The 18,000-nt window shown below is 39.4% G+C and overlaps 1 protein-coding gene across 7 annotated transcripts in view; it reads left to right on the top strand.

Annotated features, from left to right (window-relative positions):
- PTPRK (protein tyrosine phosphatase receptor type K) overlaps positions 1 to 18,000 on the top strand; it is a 422,368-nt gene that overhangs the window by 332,482 nt on the left and 71,886 nt on the right. For all 7 annotated transcript variants that reach the window (XM_083828076.1, XM_083828073.1, XM_083828074.1 and 4 more), the window contains 5 exons: positions 2 to 111; positions 1,684 to 1,885; positions 4,798 to 4,903; positions 12,192 to 12,465; positions 15,385 to 15,421. In XM_083828076.1, the coding sequence (XP_083684202.1) occupies positions 2 to 111; positions 1,684 to 1,885; positions 4,798 to 4,903; positions 12,192 to 12,465; positions 15,385 to 15,421 (729 nt within the window). The remainder of the gene's footprint in view (position 1; positions 112 to 1,683; positions 1,886 to 4,797; positions 4,904 to 12,191; positions 12,466 to 15,384; positions 15,422 to 18,000) is intronic.

Genomic DNA, 18,000 nt, shown 5'->3' with positions numbered 1-18,000 from the left:
GTGCCAGGCCCTATACCTGCCAAGTCGGTAAAAGGAACTCCTTTTGAAGATAAGATCTTCCTCAACTGGAAGGAACCCGTGGATCCAAACGGCATCATTACTCAGTATGAGGTAATCATTAAACAACTTACAGGCATAGGAGAGGGCTAGGAAAGTGTGGCAGGAGTGGCGGCTGATGGTGGATGTTTATGCTTTGTAGACAGGCTATTCATTCATATATCACCTTAATTAGAGAATAAGGGAGTGGATGTTCAGAATTCATAATCATGATGTATATTCATTGTTGGCTGGCTGGCCCTGTCAAATGAATTTGGCAAGTGAATGTAACAATACTACAGTCCACACGGGAGGTGCTAATTTTAAAAATCTCGTATCATTATTACATCCTTTCAAAGCCATGACAGCCATGACCTGTGAAATCTTATTTGTTGGAAGAGAAGGTTACATGAAAGGTAAGAAGGCTTTAATATTTGGAGCCACCTTTTTTTGGTGAGATCTTTAGGTATCTCCCTTCAGAGAAACCTGCATGTATATTTTGAGTGTATTTAATACGTAAGCCTTCTGGTGGCCTCCACAGGAAATTGGCAGGAAGCATTTCTAAAAATGAACCAATCTGAGGAATGATCACCATCCTCTCCATCACTCCTTTCTTAAAGGAACAGAGGTTATAATTTTGTGTAGTAATGATTTACAGGAGCAAGGTAAACCTACTAGCCAAAGAAAACCCCTTGAGTAATTGTTGTGGATTAACCCCTATGGGCTGCCAATCCCCACCCATCCGCTTGCTCACTCTGCCCAAGTGGGATGGAGGAGAGAATCAGAAAGGTAAAACTGAGAAAACTCGTGGGTTGAGATAACGGCAATTTACCAGATGAAGTAAAACTGCACACACAAACAAAGAAAAACAAGGAATTCATTGACTATTTTCCATCAGCAGGCAAGTGTTCAGACATTCCTAGGGTAGCAGGGCTAATCACATGGGACTGTTTCTTGGGAAGACAAATATCATCACTCTGAATGCCCCCCCCTTTCTTTTCCCCAGCTTTTATCGGTGAGCATGATGTCATCTGGTAGAAAATATCCCTTTGGTCAATTGGGGTCAGATGTCCTGTCTGTGTCCCCTCCCCACCTCTTGTCTGCTCCCAGCCCCTCACTTGGGGGGCTGTGGGAGAAGCAGAGAGGGCCTCAATGCTGTATGAGCACTGCTCAGCAGCCACTAAAACATGGGTGTGTTATCAACACTGTTCTGGTCACAAATCCAAACCATAGTACTGTACGAGCTACTAAGAAGAAAATTAACTCCATCCAAGCCAAAACTAGTATCAATGCTGGTTTTTTTGGAAAGTGTTTAAATATTATTACTATTAGAAGAGGACAGGTCATGTATTACAGAAAGTGAAAAATAAGGGGTTCTGGTGTAGATAGAAAAGGTGGTGGGAATGTCCTAACTTAAATGTAACACTGAAATTTTCCATACATGAACTATAATCATAAAGAACGAGAAGAGAGATGAAGGACATATGTATACCCTTTCAACTGAAGCAGACTGTACAATATCAAGTACTCATGGTATCCCCAAAATAACTAGATGAACATACAACCTCTGTTTCCTTTCTGTCTAGCTAACTTAATCCCTTTGTGCTGAAAACTGTAACAAAACTTTAGAAATAATCTTTTTCACAGGTCAGCTACAGCAGTATACGGTCATTTGATCCTGCAGTTCCAGTTGCAGGACCTCCACAAACTGTGTCAAAGCTGTGGAACAGCACGCACCACATCTTTTCACACTTGCATCCTGGGACTACTTATCAGTTCTTTATACGTGCGAGTACTGTTAAGGGGTTTGGACCAGCAACCACAATCAATGTAACAACCAACATTTCAGGTAAAAAAAAAAAAATGGGGCAGGGGGGAAATGTTTACTGGTTTTACAAGTTGGTTGGTTGTTTTTTTTCGAGACTTGGATAGTCAGGAAATGTAAAAGAAAGCAAAAACCAACAAAACATTCCTATCATATTCTGAAAGTAACCTTAACATTACTGAAAATGCTTTTGAGTGTATTTTCCAAACAGTAGCACAAGTTCAGGGAAATTGCACACCTGTAGTTATCAAATGTTTGGTTTTGTGTAATATTTTACTTTCATGTAAAGAATCTGAAGTGCTTTACAAACTTTAGCTAATGAAGCCTTACAGCACTCCATTAGTTACTAAGTACTATATTTGTTTTGCAGATTAGTAAAGTCAGATGCAGAAAATTGACTTACTCAAGGTGACACCACTTAGCAACACATGGCTGTAACAGAACTGGGGAGATAGCAGAAAGTGTGAATTTCTTCTGCCAGCTTTGTGTAGTTCTACTTCCTCATATCTTTATTATTCACTTACTGCAATGTGCTGATTGACACTATTCATCTTAATAACAGACTGAAAACTTTAGAAAAAAAGTAATGTCAAGTGGAATGCTTTAATATTTTTATATCCTTAAATTTTAATATAATTCTCAAAACATAAGTTAGCTTATGCAGTTGATAGCAGAAAATGAGTCAATGCTATATCTAGAGAGACTGTTGATTTTATGGTTTGATGACTTCAGAGCTTGGCAGATAGCAAAGAAGCTAGTCATTTAGAAATGTAAGCAGTACAAAGCAGGCTATTTCCCTTATTATCTGCCATAATGAAACTTAAATCCTCCTGTAAAGGGAGATTAATAATGTATTGAAATGCATCTACCATTTCTATGGCAAACTACTCACCTAGTCTCCTCACCCAGTTTCCAAAAGCATGCACATGAATCAAAATGTGAGAAAATTCAAGGCACAGAGCTCCTTGAAATCTGTAGCAACTTAAAATGCTGTATTTTTAGTTAACTGAAACAATTTGTTGAATTCCATCCCAGAACATAAGTACTAGCTTTCCTCATTCCTCAGCCCCTTCCAAAAACAAAAAGCAAACAAACAAACAAAAACAAATTACATGTTTTGTTCATCTAGCTAGTAGGTTGTTTTGCAGTCTGATATTTTACTCAGATTCTTTTAAGGTCTTTGTGTTTCTTTATAACGGATTCCAGATCATAAACTTTCAGGGATAATGGGCACGTAGCGAGTACATACTTGTCTGAACGGGGTGTGTGGGAGGGTGGGGGGTAACAATGTAGTATCTTGCTAGCATGCCTGTGTCCCAGCCATCTTACTGTTTTGAGAAATAACATCTCAAAGGATTATAATGTATTCAGGGTTCTTTAGATTTGTCCTCTCTTTCCATTCAGAAATTTTAGGAACTCTATCCAGAACACAATATGGGTCTGAGTTAGTTATAGTAAAACATTGGTTAATAGTAAGAAAGCTAAAAGGATGTATATGATACCCTTTGTATCTGAATTTCAGCCTGTTTTTGTTGTTGTTCTGTTTTTTGGTGGTTTTTTTTTTTTTTTTGGTTTTGCTTTATACTGAACTGTTGTCTGATTTCACTCAGAATAACTGATAAATTTTATGAAGTAATGCATATGTTTCAGGAAATGCTAGCTTTACTTAAATGAGGGGTGAAATGATTCCTTTCAACCACTTACAAGTGATTTCATGATCGTAGTGAACATGCTGTAAATAGTAATTTATAAATGAGCATTTAGTGAACATTATTTCTATAAAACAATAATGTTTTCTGAATAAGAGCAATTTTGTTGTGCATCTAGGATCTGAGACTAATGAAGCATGGCTTTTAATCTTTAATTGCTCTTCTATCTATTAATATATTATCTTAAAATTATTATGACTTAAATGATTGGCATCCTGCTAGGAAACATCTTTTTAGTGACAATTCATTTTGAAACACACAGGTATCATTAACCATGTTATAAAGATGCATCCACATACTTAAAAAAAAAAAAAAGCAGATAGTTTTCAAGATCGTTAAAGAATAGTATTTAATGGAAATCTGTTATTTTCTGAATCACCAAAAATCCCATTTCTTTCCTTGCACTAGAGCAGATGTGAACAGCACAGTTACCAGTCAGGGTTGTGACAGGCTTGCGATAGCAGACAAAAGTTTCACCGCTGAAGTGAACAGCTACAACAGCCACCCAATGCACAACAAATATTGTTTCGATGAAAGCTGAACAGCCAGCCCATTAATGAATCGGATGTTGAACTGTTTCTAGTTTCTACTTTGGTTTTGTTCATGTTTTTTTTCTTAATACACTAGAGTGAAATTTGCAGTGGCTCAGAAACTGATTCATGAACAGATTGGCTATCGATTGTTAGAAATGGAAGAAGAAATGGGCATGGGAATAGACTCACCCATCCAGTGTCCACAGATGCATATCTGCCTAAGACTGATTTTCCTGCAGTATAGTTGTTATCAGCGTGGTCTCCCATGTCATTTAAGAGGAAATGTGAAACATTCCTAAATTGCTGGAGGAGGAAGAAGAGAGGTGGTAGAAGTGGTGAATATACTTCTTTGAAAGATAGAAAGAGGGAGAACAAAATGGGATTTTGTAGTCTTAGGGTCTCTTGGCAGTCACGTCCTCCCTCTTTGTCCTCCTTGAATAAACCTGTTTAACTTGATAGGTATGATGACTTGAGGGGGAGCAGGTAGGGATGGAATTATCAGTTGTTGGTGAAGTCCCATTTATTCTGTAATAAAAGATTGTACTTGACCCGAATCATTAAAAAAGACTCAAGTAGCTGATGAAGATCATGGCTTTGTACTATACTGTGAACAGCCACAATCTCATGAAAATTCAAAATGTTTTTACTGATTTGTTTCTCTTTTTTTATTTTCCTTCCACTCAACATTAATCAGCTCCCACTTTACCAGACTATGAAGGAGTTGATGCATCTCTCAATGAAACTGCTACTACAATAACCGTACTCTTGAGACCAGCACAGGCCAAAGGTGCTCCTATCAGGTAAAAAAAAAAAAAAAAGTGGGGGGGGGGGGGGTAGAGAAGAGATTCTTTAGTTGATTATATCCTGTCTTGTAGTTAAAAAGCTGTACATTTCAAAATGATATTCATTTGATGTTATTATTTTTTTTTAGCTAGACTGATCTTGCCAATAGACCTATACTTAATAAGAGATTGTTGTGTTGTTTTTTTTTCCTCAAAGATATTAATGACCTGAATCATCCAGCTGTCTGTCCTGTTTGATTTAGGGTCCTCAGGACCACCTCCTATCCATTATCATTTCATTTTACTTTCTCTCAGTGTCTGTGAAATATGGGGTTGAAAGGTGTTTGTCAGAAAGTGGATTTGAAAATAACACTTCCTCTCCAGTGCTTCAAATCATCTGTTCTATAGCACATATGTATGACTGGAAAATTGGAAGCTCAGAGGAAATGGGAGAATAATAGTGGTGAATACAAACTATTTGACCTTTTTTTCTCTCAGACTGCTTCTCTCTCTAGAAATCATGTAGCAAGCTATCAAATTTCATTTGGCGTGTCCCATAATCATATTAAAATCTTTCATTTATGTTAACTTTGAGGGGTCTTTCCCTTTCTGCTCTCTCTTGAGAGATAATTTAATTCTGTTTGCAAAGATTTGTCCACATCCTGCTCTTCACTTCTACTTGTTAGTGCAAAATCTTTGTGATATTTGATTCTGTTTGTGTTTTACTGATATGGCTGCATTAGGAAGATTCAGGGACAGAACTGACTAATTGGGGGTTAATTAGCTACTGAGCAACAGAACCTTTTCATGCTCTGTGACCCATGTGACATTTTGGAGAAATATGGGCTAATGCATTTCATTCTGTGTTACACTGTCAATCACTGTGGCTCAGCTGACGTCCAGTGCCTGAGCACTAAAAGTATAGGAAAATTAATCTTAGGACTGTTCCTATTACAAGGAAGGTATGTTTTACTTGGATGTTGTAGGATGAGTCACATAACTATAACCTTATCATACAGTCAACCTTATGATTGATAAAATCCGGTTATTTATTTATGTTGTGTGGTAGAAGATCATCTAGATTCATCCCCTCTACAGGAAATAGCGATATTATATTTGTAAATAGAATTGTAACCCCCGTACATCATGAGTTTGAAAATTGCCCTGTTACAAACCTAGGATTTTTTTTTTTGCAGGGAGGATGATAAAATGTGCAGGACTACATTCAGTACAGAACTCAGATTCCTAAGGCAGGGTTTATGTTGAATTAATACAGTGGAATCCAGACCTGTAATCTGAAAATGCTCCCAAGTTACTCAAGTGCTTAAACTTGCTATGCACCTCTGTACATGCTTTTAAAACCTTCCAGGTGTCCTACTGCTGGCTGTATGCAAAGCTGTCCATCTTTGAAAAGCATGGTATCTCTCTCTAATCAGAAGCATATCCTTTCAGTCTTGCACCCGGTTCCCAGAGGGGACACCATGTAGTCTCACCCAGAGCACGCCTGCCAGAACAGCTGGGATCTGCTGATGGTGGTGGTGCCCATCTTCTCTGCACCAACTGCTCTGCAGCATGTTTGTGCACGCTGCAGTGGGCCCTCACATTCAGTGCCATTACTTACCCTCAGGGGGGTCAATCTCGTATCCCCTGTTTCTTTCATGAACTGGATGGGATGTGGCTAGAGGATTACATGTACTCTGGGTGCTCCAGTTTCTCTGTACTGTACTTGCAAGCGAGTAAGTCTCTTCTGAGGAAACCTGCACCACAACACCTCACATTCATTTTCTCAATATTCCTTACAGCATCCTCAGTCCTATGACATGAACTTCTCATTCTGGCCAATTAGGGTGACACAAAGGTTCTCTATATTAAAGTTAATCAATAGTTTGTGAAGGATTATTTGATAGAGTATAAATAACTATTGTTTGAGTATGTTATCAGAAATGTGTACATCTTTCTGGTGAAATGGCCAGCAGGTCGAGAGAGGTGATTGTCCCCCTCTGCTCTGCCCTTGTAATGCCCCACCTGGAGTACTGCGTTCAGCTCTGGGGCTCCCAGCACAAGAAGGATGTGGGGCTGTTAGAGCAGGTCCAGAGGAGGGCCATGAAGATGATCAGAGGGCTGGAGCACCTCTCCTGTGAAGAAAGGCTGAGAGAGCTGGGGATGCTCAGCCTGGAGAAGAGAAGGCTGGGGGGAGACCTCACTGCAGCTTTTCAATACTTAAAGGGGGCTTATAAAAAAGACAGAGGAACATTTTGCTCAGGCAGACAATGGAAGGACAAGGCAGAATGGCTTTAAACTAAAGAAGGGTAGATTTTGATCAGAGGTAAAAACGAAATTCTTCACTCAGAAGGTGGTGAAGCGCTGGCACAGGTAGCCCAAAGACGCTGTGGATGCCCCATCCCTGGAAGTGTTCAAGGCCAGGTTGGATGATGCCTTGGGCAATCTGGGAGGTGTCCCTGCCCATGGCAGAGGGGTTGGAACTGGACGGTCTTTAAAGCCCCTTCCAACCCAAACCATTCTATGAGTCTCCTGTCTCTTGTCTTCCCTCTCCACTTGAATTGATTTCTAGTACCTAAGAGATTGCATTAAATTTATAATATCAGGATACACAGGAAATAATTCCTTCACCGTAACCAGAAAGCTGGGCTTTATTCTTAGGAATAAAACACTTGTTTTGTTTTTACTCTGAATGAGGAGCATTCTCCAGGGGAATGCACAAGACGTTGTTCTTTTCCTGAATATTGCAATCAGTTATTTTTTGACAGCTTTGTAATAGGGGAGATAAATGTAGCACACAAATTCAGGACTGATTCAATGCATTTCACTAAACTTTATGAGCAGTTTTAGTGAAGCTTCACTCTATCCACACTGCAGTTGCTTTTCTACTACAAGCCTGTCTTGCTGTCATAATGAGCATTACTAGGTAGGTGGAAAAAAAATGCATTGCCGTGCCTGCAGCTGTGATTGAGTAGAGCGGGGACTCTACTCTAGTGCTGCTTTTTATACACAGACTGAAAAATACAGCCGATTTTTTTTTAAAGGGTTTGTTTGCACTCAGCCCTCTAATCCCTGGAGCTGTCGACTGTCAAATGATCAGTTTGTTTAATAGCAGTAGGTCCTAGTTAAAAAATAATGAATACATGAATGAATAAAAAGAAAGAAAGAAGGAAAAAAAGAAAGAAAAAGCTTACGGTCTGATATTGTTTTCTTATTTTTACAAACGGAATTATTCTATGATCAGGTTTTGTTGTACCTCTGCCTCTCTATCATCAGCACAGCCCCCAGGAAACAGATGTTCCTTAACCCAAGTGAAATCTATGGGTAGCTGTCAATCATTTCTTTAAGACACTACATGCCATAGTCATCATAGTTGTAAACATGACTCTAATCATATCTTCCCTGTCAAGTGTTATCGTGTAATCTCTAGGTTGCTTTATGGCCTCCTGAAGTCTTAAACCAAATTACAAACTAGAAATGCAAAGGGAGACAGGGCTGGGGGCTCATGCACTCTGTGAAGCGTGTACTGTTTTGCCATCAGTCTAGTGGATGCCCAGTCAGTAGCATCAGTGGTGCTTTGGTGATTCATTTGAAGACATTCGCTACTGCAGTTTTTGTAAAGAATCCTAACTGAGCACCAACAAAACAATCTTTTGAACATCCTGCTTTCAAATCCTACTTCAGATAAGGATTACAAAGAGCATAGATCAAAATCAGCAAGGACAACTTTTTAAAGATGAGATTTATTTTATTTGATAAGGTTTTTTATATCTCCATATGCAGAATCAGGTTGTTTTCATTTTTGCAACAAGGCTAATTAAGTGGACTGCAACAGGGGGCAGCTAAAACATAGCTGTCAGTCGGACTTCCCAGGGCTCAGGCTGTAACTTGGGCTGTCAGGCAGTCTGGTGCTGCCCATCTAAAGAGAGGACACTGTCTCCAAGAGGTGAGTAGAAGGAAATCTCTAGTTGATACTAAAACCTAGTCAGAACAAGGCTGAAGTATGAACATGTTCACCATGGCAGTATCTATTTGAGCCTGAGTTTTTAGGGAGCAGTGAAAAGGAAGATCAGTTAGCAGGGGCTGCTTAGACTGTTCTGCATCAGCTTGATCAATAGGGAGGTGTTGTGCAGGTTTTCTTCAGTAAAGAAATAGTAATACACATAAAAAGAATCCAAGGATAAGTGTAGTGCATAAACTTTCACTTAACTGTGATACCTGACCACCTTTGCAGCCAGTGCATACCCCAATTTAATGTTGCAAATTTAGCTTTGGCTTCTTTCTTCACATCTTCCAGTGGAGTGTCCTTTCCTAACACTGTTATGAGTATATAGAGTAACATACCGTACATAGAGTGTTGCTTTGGAACCACCAAAGTGCTATTAAATGGATTTAAACAGATGGCAACACAAAGGGCCCAGAGGAAAATGATTGTATTCCTGTGTGTCTTGTTAGCCTACTATGTTGCATGAAAAATACTGCCAGATCCCCTTTCCAAAGAGGATAGGAACAAGTTTAGTGAGAAAAGAAGAGAAAAGAAAAGAAGAGAAAAGAAGAGAAAAGAGCCTCACTGGGGATGTTGAAGACTTTCTGTCATTTGCTATTCTTTAACTAAAAATAGTAAAAATAATAACTAAAACCAATTTTGTAGCTGCAGATGGCTACACCGTGTAAATTGATTTCTTATTCTCCATGTTTTTCAAGTATATGGATCCTGAAAAGAGTATTTTTGACGCATATTTTATTTAAAGGAGAGCATATTTTATGTAAAATAAAAAAAAAAGTTTCAGAACATTCATATTTTATTGTGATCTCATGCTCAAAATTTTGCCATGCACTTTATATCAGATTCAAACATTACTGCAGTATTTTTAAAGAAAGCTATTAAAAAGGACTTACCTAATATTTAATTCTTCTCATACTCTTAATCTCTTATTTTTGGTCTCCAAAGAGACTTGTCCCTAAAAAAAGATACATACCTTAGGAGGAAGAAGAAGGAAAAAAAAAAAAGATAGCTCATTTATTCCCTTATTCTATACAATGGAAGGGAAGTTGGTTTGATTTAGAAACTGTGGTAAATGTCAACTTCTGAGCTGAATGGCAACCAGGATACTCCAGGGGACGGTTGCTGAAGTCACGTGCGAACGTTGCCCCGTCCTTCCGCTCTCCCTGCTGGCTTTGTGCTCCCGAGTTGGCAGGATACCGCGATGACAAGTTTCCTGCTCTCCTGGCACTTCAGACAGCAGAATTTGTGTCCGTCCCAGTCCTTTGGCAGCTCCCAAGAGCAGGACTGCCGAATGCACGGAGCAGAGAGGCAGTGTCTGTGTTCCCAGTACACTCGGTTGGTTGGGTGCCCAGTTCAGGAGCTGTGATTTTAACCCTGCCTGGCTCCAGGACCAGGCCCGAGAGGAAATGAACACCAGTAGAAATTTCCTCCCTTGGGACAAGATAATCAAAAATGGTTTTTAATAATTTACATGCTGTCAAGTTAATAAAATATTGATGTTGTTAGGTTGTGGGTTGTTTTTGGTTTTTTTTTTTTTGCTAGTACATTAATTGGAAGCACAAAGAAAGATTTGGTTATGCAGGGGTCATGTGGAAGTGATTTGTTGTTGCAGGCTGTATTAACTGGGCATGGTTAATACACAGAGGTTACCACAGAAGAAGATTTATAGCCAAGCTCAGTTCACAGACGGTTTATGAGAAACAGGAGATCCCTGGAAATATAACTCATTATTTTTTCATTTACATTCTTCATTCCTCCTGGAGTTTCAGAATGAGGTGACTTTGTATATTCTTCTTGGACACTTTGAAAGAGTAGACACTTTCCTCCTTAATTTTTTAGGTGCTAGGAAAAGGGAATGGTAACTTGTTTCAGCTTGAGAAAGAAGTGAAACTAGTTTCTTATTTTTTCTTCTCTCATTTCTTCCATTCCCCGGTATCACACTTCATCTCTGCCACTACAGTTATTAGGTTTTCTGGGCAGTAGTAGCAGAGAAAATTGACAAAATAATTTAATGTTGCCCCATAAGTTCTGAAAAAAGGAGGATTGTCTTTGTCTTTCCTTTTGGAGTCCCTGCAGCAATACAGTGATGTTTCCAGAACTCTGCTTGATTTTACTTTTTATGTTTAGAAAGCTTTAAAACAAAACCAAAGCAGAAAATTCTGCCTGCTTAATTGAATTGCTTCAGGTCTTGTCTACATGCGTAGGCATATTTTCCTACTAATCTTGATAACAAGGTGATTGTTTTCATAAGGCCCTGCATCCATCCTTTCATGTATCTGCATGTAGATGAGGAATTGTGTGTATGGATGTGAATATATATATATACTGCATGTGTGTATACAGACATATATACATGTACATACAGTTTTTAGAAACCAAAAAGCTGTTTTATTTCATTTATTTCAACCTAAGTTCTGTACTTCTGCAGGGAGAGCTGGTAATGAGTTGGTAGCATACTGCAGTTAGGTAGTTACCCTGAAGGAGAAAGAAGAATGATAATTACCTGTTCTATTTAGAGAAGGTGATTTGGAGAAGTGACCAAGCCACAGACCATTTCAAGATAGGTGTTGGGGGGTTGGGATGGCAGTTTAATAGGCCGAATGCCATCTGTTTCAGCAATTTGTAACATTTTATCATTGACAACTGTAGAGGAATGAGGCAGTCTATTTTGGTGGAATGGACAGATTTCTGTCCATCTGTGCTTGTATTACAGCATGTCACTTGTACTTCAGATCTGCATAGCTCTGAGCCAAGATAGAAGCCACAGCAAGGTCAAGAGGTGGAGAAGCCTGTCAGCACATTCTGTCTCTAATGATATGACAACTGCAAATTGGTGCTTCAAGCACAGCCTGGAGGCAGTCATTATGTTGGGCCTTGAAGCTGAGCTTTCTGTAGTATTATTTCAAAGGAAAACGCTAACTTTAGATGTTTCCGATTATCAGACAAAGAGTTTAATCTATTGTAGTTTAAAGTCAGATTCATTCCTGGTTATTTTGTTGCTGTTGTTGTTCCAAAAGCAAAATCATTGTTAGGAGATTGTATATATATACTTGTATTGTTGTTGTTCCTGAAAAAAAACAGATGCTGCTTCTTTTCAATGACTAAATTATATAGCTTTGCTACATTTGCGAATATATATATGAAGTGTTCGTGCCTTCTGTGCATCCATGCATCCACTGTCTGTTGTTTTTGGTTTTTTTAAGTTCACACAAAGCAGTCAGGTTAATATTTTTATGAGACTAGAGATTTGGCCATAGCAGGTGCCTTTAAAGATAAGTGGGTTTTCCTCTGTTTTGCCAGTGCCTACCAGATCGTTGTTGAGGAGCTGCACCCGCACCGCACAAAGCGAGAAACGGGCGCCATGGAGTGCTACCAAATCCCCGTCACCTACCAGACAGCTCTCAGCGGAGGATCCCCGTACTACTTTGCTGCCGAGCTGCCCCCTGGGAACCTGCCGGAGCCAGCCCCTTTCACCGTGGGTGACAACAGGACCTACCAAGGCTTCTGGAACCCCCCACTGGCTCCTCGGAAAGGCTACAACATCTATTTCCAGGCCATGAGCAGCGTTGAGAAGGTGAGTGCCAGCCAGACCTTTCTCCTGGAAAGAGCCAAAGGCATGCCCGTGGTGACAAGGGGGGCTGCCGAAGCTGGGGGTGTTGGCAGTAGCACCGTTGTAATCCCTGTGCTGGCTTCTGTACTGTGACAGCGTGGCAGCTTGCCATTTGCATTTCACACCACCCTTGTATCATAGTAACTGTTACTAGATGAGTGTTTAATATCTCTTAGTAATCGTCTGAGTGTAGTAATTTCAGTGCTGTGACTCTGCCTCCTTGGTAAATAGCATCCAGTGCTTTTTCCCCAGCTCTCAGGACTTGCACGCTTGTTACTGCAGGATAAACAGAAAGTAGGCTGCTCAGTGGGCAAATGAAATGTTATGAACTTTTGGAGAGTCTCACGCTGAACATCAAATAAAAAATAAAAAATTTGCTAGAGCTAGAGTAACCCCAGGCCCACAGTGTGTGTCCGAGAGCCTTTATGGAAAGGTCTGCTTCAGGATTGCTTTACAGCTGTGCAGTATTCAAAGTTTGGCTGTTGCTCACCTTCATTACCTCCCTGGTGTTGTTTTTAACTCCGTTGCTGAGTACTGCAGCTGGCTCTGTGTGCATAAGAAAGGGAAAAAAGCGGCAGGAAGTTAAACACCACAGTGGACTCCAGGTGGGAATAATGCCATGGCTCTGCGAGCCCCATGCTGTTGCTCTCGAATGGTTTCTCTCTTGCAAATGAAAGTCGGGGAAGGTGGAAAAGGTGGTAGGCACAGAAGCTTCAGATAATTAAAAATTTAGTTTTTCAATTTATAGTTTAGAAAACGGAAGGAAATCACTGTAATGTGTCTGTAAGGCTCTCTGTGTGAAATGTCAGGGAAGCCAGAAAAGAGGTGCCTGATAGATAGCAAGATTGATAGCAGCTGATGCTCACCAGAACCTTTGGAAAAGAGCAGAAGCCATATCTCCCTTGGGGTCTCTGCTGTGGCTAAGCAAACCATAACTAACAAAGGGCTTTGCCTTGGAGCCTTTTGAAGAAAATCTCACCTACTTATGGTTATGAAAACTGCATGTGCATGAAGTCAGAATGAGGAAAAAGCAGGAACTAATGAATTTGTTTACTGGAGCTGTTTGAAAACTGGAGGCTTTTTCTGGTGGAAGAGACTGTTCTGTCGTTCTAGATTTTATCTGTAGACCCATGTGAAGCAAACAACGCAAAATGAAAACTAACTGCTAGTTACTCATCCATATTTCCCGTACTTTCTATATGTAATTCCCTTTCCTGTTGTTGGCTTCCAGCAGACTAAATTGTAAGGAAATTCATTTAATTCCCCAAGAAATAAATGCAAGGAAGGAGTAAAACAAAAATATTAAATACATAAATAGATCGTTATTTTGGCTTTTACATTTTGACGGATAAGTAAATGAAGAGGGAAGAACAAATAATGTTTTACTTTAACTTCAAAATGCAGTTTGTGAGAGAGTTTGATACTAAAGTGGTTTTCTCTGGTATGACTTAAAACTTTGGATCGTATTTCTGTTCCTACACGGATTTGAGGGAGGTTTGGGGAGCTGGGGTTGCACTGCATTCTGCCAGGACATAGATCTAGTGGTTGAAAGATAACCTCTGAGCTACAGAATATTTAAACAGGTGCTTTACTGTAAACCAGAGGGATCACCAAAATAGTCAAGGGGAAGTAAAGTATGCTCTGAAATAAACTGTAGGGTTGGGATGAGAATTATACTGTGATATTCGTAGACATTTTGAACAAAAGTGGACTAGTAAATCTAATAAGTGGGGAGAGTGCCAGTTAGGTAAGATTATATTCATAAACTTCACACAGGTTCATTTAGATTGCAAAATTGTCTTTACGGAGCACTTATGGTAACCCTCAACTCACTACTTTGCTCATTCGTTACGTATTGTGTTTGCAAAAGTTGCTCAGGGATCGTCAATAGGAGAGAGAGGCACAGGGAACCATTGGGATGGCAATGCAGCAGGTGGCAGGACTAGATGGAGTACATTTCATAGAATGAAGCTTCCATTATTATATTCTCTAATTATACAATAGTATTGTTTAGAATGATCTAATATAGCAGCAGCTGCATCCTCTCATGCAACCTTATGCCATTTCAGTGTTTGCCTTTAAAATAACTGTGCGTTTTACAAAAAGGTCAGAAATACATTTATGGCTGACCCTTGTTTGTTCAAGTTGTACAGAGTGTGCATAACTAAGTCATTTTTCTGTTCACTTGTTTCAATTGCTAACCAAACTTCTGAAGGGAAAAAAAAATCAAAATACATAAAAATTGTCTTTGCATATGCAAGTTCTTTGGAAGCACATCCCTGTCAAATCACTGTCTTTCCTGGGCAGACTATATAGGTTGTAGATCAAGTATGTTTTATGTGAAGGGATAGCTGGGCTGCTTCTGTGCTCATTCCACCCTCAGAAGCATGAAGGAGAGGGTTGCCAACATGCTCCGTGTGACTCTGAGACTGTCTGGATGCAACAAAACAATTTAGTTTGTGCACAGTGCTGAACAAATGTACCTTCTCTTTTTTTGCTACATGGCTCACAGTTTCTGTGCCCTGAAATAAATATGACCACCGATTCTCCACTTTTCTTCCACTGCATACTGTGGATTCTTATGGCATAATTTCCATTTGATTTAACTTATCTGTAATTTTGCTACATCCGGGCTGTCCTGCACCTTTTCTCCCCATTATTTTCATGGATAGCACAGATCAGTGCCTAGGCAGGTATCATCCAGCTTGCTGCTTCTGTAAAGGCAAAATGACTCAGCCTTCTCCCCCGCTAAGCCCAAAGCCCTGAGCCACCTGGTTCAATGTCCCTGAGCTGCTCACAGATCTAGGGCTAATTTATGGAGTGGGGAGGGCAAGAAAAAGGAACCTGCTCTGACTATTTTCTTTAATTTTCCCTTCTCAACAGGAAACCAAAACTCAGTGTGTTCGAATAGCTACAAAAGGTAAGAGGTTCATCCCCCCAAGCAAAGTAGCTTTTTAATGAAATGTGGTGGTTTTGTTAAATAATTGAACCAAAGCCAGTACCATTCCTGTATTTTGAACCACTTGGTTGTCTTAAAATGTAATGAGCTACTGCTTTTTATTCTTTGGTATTGGGCCAGGCAAGTACTGTTCTAGCAATACTCAGAAGTCAGACAAAATCAGGACAGCTTTCCTTTCTCCTCTCTGCTCTCCTCAAACAATTATTTCTAAGCAGTGGTGATGGAGATTTTTTCCTTCATTTAAATGAAGGACACGGTAGTTAATTTTCATAAGTAACAGCACAGTGTGTTATATAGGCATAGGGGAGGGGAGATTTGAGGAAGTTGTGTGTCTTTAATAGCGAGTGAGGCCCAAAGCTAAGACCGACTGCATAGCTGTGAGAATAAATCATATTGACCCCACATACAGCAGGTTAATCACATACTGCTCACTCAAAAATACAGTTTCATCTTCAAATGGGGACTTAGTTGTTCAGCTTATTGTTATCTCTTGCTTTGACTGTATTTATAGCTGTTCATTGTGGTTGCTTGATTATGTCAACATGAGTTCTTTGAAAGACTCCAGCAGCATGAACAAGAAAGGACCTAACAAATGCTGAAGCAATGCTCTGCAGAGGCCCAGCACTGCTAGCATTGTCTCTTTCTAATTGCATATTGATATTCAGCGTAAAAAACAACTTTAGATATGAGCAAGCAGGCATTTAAGGTACTGCTGTGGCACATCAGCACCATCTTTTCAATTGCTTCTTTCAATTTAAAACTTGTTCCAATTAAAAGCTGATGCCTCTAGTGAGGTGGTAGCAACAAAATGTTTTCTTGAGAAACTGGAAAGTAAAATGTACTTCTCAAGATTCGTTAATACTTTCTTCAAGTGGGGGAAGCTAGTAAGAACAGGAAATTCAAACTGTGAGCTAAGTCTCCTATGAAAAGTACATCAGCATTATCTTTCTTATGTTTCCCTGACATGATTAAATGTTTAAGTATATTTGCATGAACAAATATTTATATACTTCAAGCATGTATTGCTGGGATTTAAGTCAAGGGAGAGTCTTGAAAAGACTCTCTCTCCAAAATAGCCTAGGTTTTGCAGAAATATGAAATGGGGTAGGGGAGAGTAGTGGTTCTTTCATCGTAAGGTTTCTGGATAGTAATAACAAAATGGGGAAGGAATTCACCTAGCTTATGAGAAAATTACTTAACCGTGTTCAGGCCACTGATCTCTAAGCAATGTTCATGGGAGCAAGAAGCCTGAAGATGGTTGCTTGCATGCCTTCCTCTCCCACAGTAGTCATGTGTACACAAATTACTTTTGTCTGAAGGAAATGGAAAATGAGTAGCAAGTTTCTTACCGCAGTGCTATAAATCTTGGCTTCACTGCTGTGGCTAAAGACACGTGTTCCTGAGGTTGTTCCAGTTCCTCAGGCATCGCCCGACACATCAGTACCATACTCTTTCAATGTGGAACTAAAAAGTAATATGTTTTCTCTGACTTGACTTTTATTGATAAAAAGTGAGATGTGGGGGGAGGCAACGTTATATGAAAATGCTTTCTCGTGCTCTGAAAGAATGCATTTAGTTAGACATCGTCACTTCGAAGTCACATGCATTCATATCTGTCAACTTAACTTATGCTGGTATTCTAAATCATTTTAAGAAGCTGATACGGAAATTTTCTCTGTGTTTTCATCACAAAAATAATGACATTATTTGCTGTGCTTGAAGAAAAGTGTACTTAACATACTGTTTTATGAATATATTCATCTGTTTACCCTGATACTTTAGTTGTGTGTAGGTATGCTTTGAATCATTGACCAAGGAGAAGTTGCATGTTTAGTGTCTCCATCAGAAATGTTTGTTTTGTGGTTTTGTTTGTTTGATTGGTTGGTTGTTTTTTTAACCCACCGAAATAAATATAGGGAAAAGAGAACTGTCTCACCTTGCCTTGTGCATCCTCAGTAAAAGTTGTGCATAGTCCTGTGCAATCTCCTGTGACCTGAAGCAGCCTACAGCTGGCCAGTCAAACTGAATTTTGCCTTAAACATATTTAAAAGGCATTAAAAATCATTAAGAGCTGGTTTGGAGGGTGGGGGGAATTAAAGGTGTGTACAAAGGTAAGACAAATCTCCCTGGTAGTGAAGTTCAGTGTTACTAGCAAAGTCTGGCAAGTAATGAATCTCTGTCGTTTTTACCTTGTTCAAGGGCCTGGTTTGAACTAATTTTTCTGTTACGACTCCTAAGGAATCTGCATTTTACAGCTCCTGTTTCACACTGATAAGATGTAAAAATGGAAAAAATATGTTAGTAATGTCATGGTTTGGTGCTGGAGAAGTTCATATCCCCAAAATTATAACCTTGATAATTTGACTTTCTAAGTTGTGTTATTCACCTGATTTTGTTTGTTTGTTTGTTTGTTTGTTTGGGCAGACTTCTGTTAAGATAATTCATACATATTTTAATGCATTGAGGGTTTTGCACATATCATTCCCAGGTGTTGCCTTCTGCCTTTGAGAATTGATTCAATAGTTTATTTATTGATATCA

This window comes from Anser anser (assembly GCF_964211835.1).
Source record: "Anser anser genome assembly, chromosome: 3".
Taxonomy (NCBI): domain Eukaryota; kingdom Metazoa; phylum Chordata; class Aves; order Anseriformes; family Anatidae; genus Anser; species Anser anser.
This window is presented reverse-complemented; position numbering and strand designations above follow the sequence as displayed.